The 10,759-nt window shown below is 38.1% G+C and overlaps 1 protein-coding gene across 1 annotated transcript in view; it reads left to right on the top strand.

Annotated features, from left to right (window-relative positions):
• Window positions 1-10,759, top strand: part of LOC117179747 (DNA-dependent protein kinase catalytic subunit-like) — a 52,903-nt gene that overhangs the window by 30,324 nt on the left and 11,820 nt on the right. Inside the window, exon 9 of the mRNA XM_033371816.1 lies at window positions 3,377-10,198. Coding sequence (XP_033227707.1) covers window positions 3,377-10,198 — 6,822 coding nt within the window. The remainder of the gene's footprint in view (window positions 1-3,376; window positions 10,199-10,759) is intronic.

Below are 10,759 nucleotides of genomic sequence, written 5' to 3'. Positions count from 1 at the left end.
GAACGACCTACATTCAAAGGCACAATGCGGCACTAAGAGTGCTTTATTACCATCTCTGTCACTCGTACGGCATTCACCTTAATATCGCTCCTCTAAATGCTCTTAGGGAAATTGAGTCAATTGTCGAGAACGGGAAGTGCCGCATATACTGGAACTTTATATTCTCGACAATTGTTTCTGTTGCCCACTCGAGGCCTGACATGGTTCTTCTTGACTTCGAGAAGCGAATCATGTTCGTTATCGAATTTTCGGCACCAGCTGACAAAAACATCAAAGCCAAGGAGAATGAAAAGAAAGAGATGTATCGAGACCTTCTAAGGGAGTTGCAACGATTGTACCCGGAATATTCTGTTAAACTGATCGTCCTTATCATCGGCGCTCTTGGAGGTGCCAAGTTTTCACTTGCTAATGGCCTAAAAAGCATCCTTGCGTGTCAACAATATGCTAGAACACTTGCGGGAAAAATGCAGAAGGTGGTTGTCCTTGGGTCACTCCGTGTTCTTAGGGTGCACGAGGCTTTTGCTGGATCGTCGTATTGATTCCTTTACAGACTGTAACCACCTATCTCACGGTTGTTAGACGTGGTTGTGGCTGAAATTTTACCGCGATTTCGCTAGAAGCGGGTGCAATTTTTCAGATTAACACCCGCTCCCGGCGAAATCCTGCGGTTGTCCTTATGGCAAATTTTTAATTATATATATTCCGGAGTGTTTGGTGGAAGGGTGCACAATACTCCTGCCGAAAATAGGCAACTTAGCTAACACGAAGAATTACAGGCCAAGCACTTGTCTGAACACACTGTATAAGATATTCACAGCTATCCTAAATGATAGGATTGTTCGGGGCTCAAAGAAAAGCGTAGCAGGATGTCGGGAGAACCTGCTCATCGCTAGATGTGTCAGCGAAGTTGCAGCATTCTACCAGCGTGACCTATCGATGGCCTGGATTGATTATCAGAAAGCTTTCGATTCGACTTCCCATAGACTTATCATCTGTCTTTTGGAAATCTTAAAGGTTCATCCGCAAATAGTTAGGTGCATAGAGAGAATGATGCCGCTTTGGTAAACCAGATTTACTATCTCATCTGGAAAAAATCGTGTGACAACTAACAAGGTCACCTTTCAGAGAGGTGTCTTTCAGGGCGACACCATGAGCCCACTCCTCTTTTACCTTACATTATTGCCACTATCTCTAGCGCTTCGCCATTCCGACGGGTACTTGTGCGGCAAACCTTCAGATCGAAAGTACAAGGTCACTCATGTATTTTACATGGACGATCTTAAGATCTATGCTAAAAACAAAGAGCAACTACATCTAGCTCTAGGAATTTTCGAACGATATACTAAGGAAATTGGAATGGAATTTGGGTTAGACAAATGAGCCAAGGTTTATTTGAAGCGAGGAAAACTTAATGGCATCCCTGAAGATCCTGAGCTCGTTGATAGAAGCGCTATACGACACCTTTGCGCTGGAGAGACTTATACATACCTGGGCGTGCCACAGAGCCGCATTCAGGATGTGACATCTGTAAAGGATACTCTCCGAAGCAGATACAAACGTCTCGTCCGGCAGATTTGGTCTTCCGAACTGTCGGCGAGGAACAAAGTATCTGCAACGAACATGCTCGCCGTCTGGTACGGAGGTTTTCATTTTGGCATGCCAAGACACTGTCATTTACACCTTAACATACAGTCGCCACATTTTGAGCCAAGACATTCCTGATGATAGCTGCAGGGCGTGGCATGCACACCCCGAGCATTTAGCTCACATACAATCTAGTTGTCCAACTCACGCGGGAACGACCTACATTCAAAGGCACAATGTGGCACTAAGAGGGCTTTATTACCATCTCTGTCAATCTTACGGCATTAACCTTAATGTCGCTCCTCTAAATGCTCCTAGGGAAATCGAGTCAATTGTCGAGAATGGGAAGTGCCGCATATACTGAAACTTTATATTCTCGACAATTGTTTCTGTTGCTCACTCGAGGCCTGACATGGTTCTTCTTGTCTTCCAGAAGCGAACCATGTTCGTTCTCGAATTTTCGGCACCAGCTGACAAAAACATCATAGCCAAGGAGAATGAAAAGAAAGAGAGGTATCGAGACCTTATAACGGAGTTGCAACGATTGCACCCGGAATATTCTGTTAAACTAATCGTCCTTATCATCTGCGCTCTTGGAGGTGCCAAGCTTTCACTCACTAATGGCCTAAAAAGCATCCCTGCGTGTGAACAATATGCTAAAACACTTGCGGGAAAAATGCAGAAGGCGGTAGTCCTTGGGTCGTTCCGTGTTCTTAAGTCGCACGAGGCTTTTGCTGGATCGTCGTATTGATTCCGTTACAGACTGTAACCACCTATCTCACAATCGTGAGACGTGGTTTCGCTGGGAGCGGGTGCAATTTTCCAGATTAGCACCCGCTCCCGGCGAAATCCTGCGGTTGTCCTTATGACAAATTTTTAAATATATACACTTAAAAAAAAGGGAAAAGGATTAAACAACTACAACAGGGTCCTATTAGGATCAGCAAAAATAAAATGTGAACATTATTTTTCAATATCTGAATAAGCAGTGCTAAACCAAGGTACACACAAAAATAAATTGTAATAGAAATTTGATATAATAGTTTTTAACATACAATGTAGAAAATTTCGCATTGTGGTCTGTGCAAAAATGTGAAGGGTAATCCAAAGACCGAGCGCGGGGCGCGAGGCAAATACTTTATCGAGCGCGGAGCGCGAGATAAATATATTATCGAGCGCGAAGCGCGAGAATGGACAGTCGCGCGCCCTAGGCGCGCTCAAACTAGCGAATCACGCGCGCAGCGCGATATGAGAATGTGCCCGCGAAGGGGTCAGATTTTTTATTGAGTTTTAATCTCTTTTCTTTGAAAATTCGACAACGTGCTTAAAAATTCAATTTTGTTGTTGAAGTTATCTTTTTTGGTTAAAATTTTATCTTTTTTCGTTAAAAATGAACTTTTTTGTTGAAAATTCAACTACCTGGTTGTAAATGCAACTGTTTGGTTAAAAATTATTATTTATTTTTATTTCAACTATTTCATTCAAATTTAATCATTTAGATTAAAAAGATTTTAGACAAACTGTTTTCTAAATCATTAGAATTTCTAACTTTGCAACTCAAATCTTTTGGTTAAAAATTCGTTTTTATGTTGAGAACTGGTATCCTTTAAGCTGAGATAGATTATTGTAACAAAAATTGTATTCAGTCTCTGATACTGCCTTTTTTAATTATTTTGAAAAATTTGATGCGATTTTTCGGGTTTTTTTTTTCGAAATTCCATGCGACTTTCTTTGTAATTTGATGCAATTAATAAAAATCTAAAATCTAATCTAAAATTCTTTTAATTTCCAGGACTCGGTTTCAATAGAAACTCAAGTTCCAGAATTCTTCTGGAGCCAGGATTTATTTTCCCTGATATCAATTTCTGTACTAAATCCACAAAAATTCGGACTCGATACAAAAAATTTGAAAATAATAGAAGCACTCCCTCAGGAAATGGGTGAATTGCTCCACGTGATAAAAAGCAAAGCATCTGATCCTCTTTTGCAAAAACTTGAAGAAGAACTTACTCTTAACGTTGAAAAATACTATCAAACCTTCAGAGACATTGAAAGCGTCACCGAAAACAATGTAGAGGAAGAATTAAAATTGTACGTGAAGGGGCTTATTTTGTTAAATAAAAGACAATTTCTAGATCGAATTTTAAAAGGAGAATTCGCAAAAGCCGAGCCGATCTTGATTACACAAATTTTTCACATTCTAAAACATCAAGATGAAGCTAAAATGGTTATTCTAAAACCTGATATGGTAGAATATCTGGAAAGTATATTGGAATTGGTGTTCATAAATTACAAATATTCCACAATGATTTTGGTTATGAATCATATAATGGAGGAAACTGAGCTTTTAAATCTAGATATGACCTCTTCTCAACATGGAGAATACTTCCTAAGTATTTTCAAACCGCCTATATTTCGCGGAATGTTGAGAAATGTGGAAGAAACTTTGAAAGTCGTCGATGATTTAATTGAGAGGAAGCCACAAAAAATGTTGATGGTGATTGAAGAGCTCGTGATATTCACGCACAAACATAAAAACAACTTTTTGGAAGAATCGGAATTTCTCGCCAATGAAATTCTTAAACGATGTTCATCACTTCAAAGAAGTGTCAACAATTTGGAATATCGTAAAAATCAGTTTATGAACATCTACAGAATAGTTGTGCGTCTTAAAAAAAATCCACTTGAAATAGCGGATCAAAAGCAAGAACTCTACTTCTGGATTCTCAGGAAACTTCAAGAAGGCACCGATCTCGAGCTGAAAACAAAAATCCTAGACGATTTCCTAGTTTGCTTAACCGACATGAAATCCGAGACCAACTCTGAATTATCTGTCATATTGAGAAGTCTCAAACACGAAAGAACAGATGAAATTTCTGATAATAATATCAATTCTTTAAAAGCTGTTGCTTGTTTCCAAACAATGCTTGCCCATTTGCCAATAACCAAATCCGTAGTTCTTTTCGAAACTTTAATAAATTTCGCAGGAGGATCTTGCGATCAGTTATGTAACGAGAAAACATCCAACTATCTAGAAACTTATTTTCATTCCATCAACAGCGAGTCTGTCCTGAAATCCTTGGAGGTTGCCTACACATTTTTCATGAATTGTGGTAGCATTCCCGCCAGATTTGATGTTCTACGAAGATTTCTTCTCCCAGCGTTTCAGTTTTGCACGACAAGAGATATTGAACGTTTCTTTGAAAAGAATGCAAAAGAAATTCATACCATTCTAAATCAGGCATTGAATTCTCAAGTCGAAGAGGATTTGAAAAGGCTCATCGTTTCCAAAATCGGCTCCTATAATCTTTTCGAGATTCTGTTTTCTCGAATTGATCTGGAGAAAATAACGAGTGTCCAGAGTCTAATTGCCAGGAATGTTTTTGCGAATCCGGAAGACAAGCAGCTGATGAAGAGTGTGATGATGTCAACTTTATCAGAGAGGAAAACGAAGTGTTTGAGTACAAACGTTAAAGAAATGACGAGACTACTCCACTGTGCGGCATATAATTGTGGAATTACCATCATCAGTTTGAAAGAAGAGGAAAAGTTTTATAGTTGGGCCTTCGCGGAGTACAGAGGAGAGGGGAAATTGATTTGGGAGAAGATTTTGGATTGTGAAAAGCAATACTCTCTTCAGCAAACTTTTAACGAATATCCAAAGCACCGAAAGAAGCTGATCAATATTAAGAAACGTTCAAAGACAAGGGAAAACACTGGTGAGGCAGGTAATTCTTATATTTACAAATACGATCTGGCTTCTTCGACATTGACTGAAAATTTAGACGCTTTCGATTTTAATGAAGCTACATTGTCTTCAAAGTCAGAGAGCAATCAAGTCGAGGAAACGATGACGTTGACTTTCGAATGCGATGATTTTAACGAACATGAATGTATGGCATCTCTTTGTGGAATTTTGGTCCACATGGTGCGGAATGATATTTTCATTCCTCGAGAAACTGGGGATGTTCAGCTTCCAAAATGGATGGCCTCTTTCATTCAGTCAATGAGAACTGAATTCAATAATGTTCGACTCTTTCTCTTAAAAGTAATCTGCAACACCCAAAATATCTTCAAACCCTATGCTAAATTCTTCGTTGGTATTATTCTGAATACCGTGAACGAATATTTGAAGTTGAACCACCTAAATTATATAATAACGGATGTTTTATTATTTCTGATCGAGTGGCGTGTTCCCTTGCCGGAAAACCAGAAAGAGGAGGCACAAAATCTTCTGGAACACTTGGTTAATAAAGCTGATACAGCTAGTACGAGAAGTGTGAAAAGATATAACGTTGATATTATAAAAATGATTCTTGAACTCTGGAGCGAGAATCTGAAACTTCCGAAGGCCATCGATAAGAAAATAGCTTCAGAACCAGACTTTGCGATTAGTTTGATCCTAACTTTTCTGGAAAATAAATTGCAGGATCAGGTAGTGGAAAGATGTGATATTATCGAGTTTCTTCACAAGTCGTTTGAAGATTGGAAAAGGGAAGAAGATGCTGTTCTTCAAAACTGCGCAGCTCTGGGCTTGATCGTCAAGAATTTGAAAGAGGGAGACGAAACGCAAAACGATAGGAATGAAGCCATAAAGCTTAGTACCAACGAGCTGTTTCTCAAGATTTTTCAGAAGATGCAGTCGGTTGATAAGAACAGAATGATCAAGTGTATTTACACCCTGGCTACTTATTCTCCAACCTGGATTGAGAATTTCTTCGAATTTGTGAGAAACTACATCGGCGAAGTCGACAACCTAGGAAAAGCTAAATGCCTTGAAATTTTCCTCTTGAGAATTCCAAGTTTGAGTGTTGAAGATGTTAAGCGTGAATTGGGCTACATGAATTTCAGTAGCCTCTTGCAGAATAAAATTTTAACATGTGAGAGACTAGGTCTTCAGATTATTGATTCTTTGGTAGAAATCCTAAACCCGAGTGATCTGCTTCCAATGGCGGAGTTGGCTTCTCCTTACGTGAAAAACAATTCACCCGAATTACGTGAAAGTGCCTACGAAATCTTCATGAAGATTAAAACCAAGTACACCAATGTTTCTTCATTCGATGAGGTTGTGCGAAAATTAAAGGAAATGAGTAAGAAGTTTCTGCTGATCGGATTGTTGGACTCGGCTGAATCTTTGCATTTGAAATTGATCAATTTCTGGACGGAAGATGAATCTTTGTCGGAAAAACTGGTGGATAGGTTCCTGGATCTTTTGAATCAATATAGTCCAGATGTCGAGAAAGTCTTTCTGCTTTATTCCTGCCTTTCTATGTTACGTCTAACAAGCAAATCGAGGGAGTATAATGAGAAAATGTTCGCGGAAAAGCTGGAAGAATGCACCTTCAACGATTACAGAATTGTGATGCACTGGAGGGCGAAAAACTTGGGATCGATGGCTCCACTCTTCGCCAGATCATTGGCTAGTCAGATGTCTCAACTGTTCACCCAGTCGACTTATTCATCACAGAATTTTTCTTCCAATTTCAATATGCAATTCCTTAGAGCAACCGTTGGTCCGTCTTTTGAACCAACTAACTTGCAGGATGCGACTTTCTCTAATACTGCAGGATTTGTTGAGAATGATTCTGTTTTCAAAATTCCCGACCCTGCTTACAATAAAGTGTCAAAAAGATTCTTGGGGTATAAGGATAGTTTAAAAAATCAGTATACACAAAAGGCGGTTGAGAGCAATTTAAGACATGATGAAATGGTAAAAGAGGAAGTTGTCAGACAAAGTAGTGCTGTCAAGCTTTACAGAAAATATCGAATTGGTGACTTTCCAGACATCCAAATAGCTCATTCAAGTTTGCTCGTTCCTTTACAAGAATTGGCAAAGAAAGATTGGCTAATCTGCAAAGATCTTGTTGTCTCCATGGTATGTTCCTTGCTGAATGACATGAACACCAGATCGAAAAACCAACAATTAATTCACAGAATTTTTGAGAGAATGCTACAAATCTTGGAGAATAATCAAGGCTCGAGTTCAACACTTGCAGCGGTTTTAGAAATAACGCTGGCTTATAATTCTACTGATTTTGAACCTGATTTAGTTGGTCGAGTCTCAAAGAACAGTGGACTTTACTCTTTAGGTGCGCTCTATTTGGAAAAGTATTTGATACACAAACCTATTTCTGAACCTTTGAGAAAGAGAAAACGGGTAGAAACTCCGGAGCGGAGACCAAATGCCTCGATTTATCTAGCAAGGCTTTATGAATCTATGAATGAAGTTGACGTCGTTTTGAGTATCTTCAAGGGGGACGAATTCAGTGAGAAACTTCAGGAAGCTTCGCTTGCTCAGGCTGCCAGTGATTGGTTTAAGGCAAGAAAAGCTTACGAGGAAGCTTACGAAAAAGAAACTGATTTTGTTAAGGTACACTGTCTTCAAGAATCATTTGAGTGTCTGAGTCAACTTTCCCGATGGGATGTACTCGACAAAAAAGTGTTTGACGAGTCCGAAGAAGATTTTAACAATGTCTGGAGCGATCCTCAAAAAGAAGAATGGCTTCTGCCTTGGATCTTTCGTGTTTACCTCCACAAGGTTTTGAAAGGCGACTGGATGAAGGATAGAGATACCGATAATTTACGAAGGTTTATAGAAGCGATGGACAATTGGTTAAAGAGTGATGAACTACCTCGTATAAAAGAACGTTTCGGTGAAGAAATTTCAATACTTTTTATGATCGATTCCGAAACCGAGAACCCGGAATCGGCTCGTGATTTTCTGAAAAGTAGTTTAGATTATGCTAGGGAAGAGTGGATTAGATTGAATCCTCTTTCTGAAAAACTCAGATCTCGTCTTCTTCTAAAATTAAGGGGAATTAGCAACATCGACATCTATTTGAAATCTATCAAGTCCGATTTACCAGACGGGATCCAAAACATGATGAAGTACTGGGCCGAAAATTTGCCTTCGTCCAATGAAGATCTTCTTCCTTGGGAGACTCACATAAATTACCGACTCCACTTTGCAAATCTTTTGTCTGGCAATCCCGAAATAGCAGACAATGAGGAGAAACTTGACGAGTTGCTGTTGATTTCCATCCGGCAAAAAATGAAACTTCTGGATTTCGCAATTGAACACAAAAACAGATTCATGGCTAAAAATTATGTCGTTGAGTTAGAGGAAGCGATATCGACGAATAGTGGCATGAAGAAACTGGAGTTCTTCATCTCGACTTCTAGATGTTTCTACCTTTTAGGAGAATGCGCGGAAGACAGCAGGAGAAAACTTTCATACTTTACCCAATCTTGGAATCATATTCACAGGCATCTTAAGTCAAACAAGTCGGATTCTTCTTTGCGAATTTCCGCTCTGCAACACGTGACTTCTTTGACATCTGTTCTGGAAAATTTCGCCGATAGAGGAGATGAACTGACGAGAAATTTAATAAGCAATTCCGATTTCACTTCGAAGATTAGTAGAGAAGAAATAAGAGACGTTGAGAGTTTCAAGAAATTAATCAGCGATTATGGCTTGTCTAGTTTGAAGGAAACGTGTGAAATTGCAATGAAGGGTCAAAGAGCTGATTGTTATTTTAAACTTGTGGTTTATTGCTACGATCAGGTTTCGAAAAACGAGGATGATCTTGAATTGGTTCGAGCTTTTGTCAGTGCGACTCTTAAAGCTATGACCTATGGATCTTATAAAGCAGCTCATTATTTTCCTTGTCTTCTAAAGACAAAATATTTAGAAGATGAAGAAGCAAAAGAGATTTTTTTTTCGGAGAGTCAAAAAATAGAAACTTGGTTGTTTATCGCCTGGCAAGCTCAGATTTTCTCCCATTTGGGAGACTCGCTTGCTGAAATTTTGATTCCTGTAATCAAAAGATTGATTGAAGATTATCCAAATGCTATTATGTATACTTTCAGATCCACGATAGAAGCGAATCCTGGTTTGTTAAAGAACTCGCAAATCCTGGATATGAAACAAAAGTTGTACAACAAACCGGATGTTGAATCTTTTTTGACAGCAATGCATTACGTTTCTCATCCAGAGTTGTATTTAATACATCACTTGACAGAAGCTTCTAATGAAGTTCTTCCAGGAAACCCGATGTCTGTCGAAAATCTCTTGAAGAAAATTTTTCCCGATGATACACAACTCTGTGGTTCTCTTTTCAATAAAGTTGTCAAAAAAATCACTTCTTTCAAGAGTGAAATTCAAGACATGGAAAATAAAACTTATTCAGAAATAAAGCCACTGATAAAGAAGATTACTGATCTTTTGAAAAGAAGTCTTAAGGAGAGACGAGAGAGCACGCATAGCGATTGTATTTTTAAAACAAAGTTGAAAGATTACAGCCCTTGGTTGCAAAAATTAAGTAGCAGTGAAATCGAAGTTCCTGGACAGTATTCGGGAGACAGTAAACCTTTACCAAGATATCATGCGAAGATTGGAAAGATTGAGCCGACTATTAAAGTGATGCAGTCGCTTCGAAGTCCGATTAAAATTATAATTGTTGGCAACGATTCGAAGAATTACAGTTTTCTGGTGAAATTCGGTGAAGATTTGAGGCTTGATCAAAGAGTCCAACAAGTTTTTACGATCATGAACAAGATTCTGCAAAATGATATTCCGTGTGGAAAACGACATTTATCTATTGACACTTTTCAAGTGAGTATAAACAGACTTCACAATATTTCCATTTTTTTAACTAGAAATTTATGCGCGTACTAATTAGCCTTTCTTTAGAAAAAAACTCGGTTTATTTTCCGACATTTTCTAATGCATTTTACAAATCATTTTATACGTGTTGTGTAACCTACCTGGAAAACCTGGAATTACCAAGGAATTTTTTTTAAAGTCAGGGAATTTTTTCGAGAGCATGCTTTATTCTTTATTGCAATATTTCATTGAAAAATAATGATTCCTAATTTGTAAAAGTAGCTTTATATTTCTGTATTGACGTATTTTCTTTCAATTTTTTTTAATCAATTTTTTAAACTGAAAATTCAACTCCTCTTTTTGATTAAATTGCCTTATTTTTTATTAATAATTTGATCTTCTTTTGTTGAAATATCTACTAATACATTTTTGGTTTTGAATTCATCTTTTTTTTTAATGAAGATTTAATAAGTTGGTTGAGAGTTAGTCTTTCGTTAAAAATTAATTTGTTGTTAAAGGTTAATAATTTTAATTCAAAATTGACTTATCATTTTGGTTGAAAATTCATGT

The sequence above is a fragment of the Belonocnema kinseyi genome, chromosome 9 (assembly GCF_010883055.1).
Source record: "Belonocnema kinseyi isolate 2016_QV_RU_SX_M_011 chromosome 9, B_treatae_v1, whole genome shotgun sequence".
NCBI lineage: Eukaryota > Metazoa > Arthropoda > Insecta > Hymenoptera > Cynipidae > Belonocnema > Belonocnema kinseyi.
This window is presented reverse-complemented; position numbering and strand designations above follow the sequence as displayed.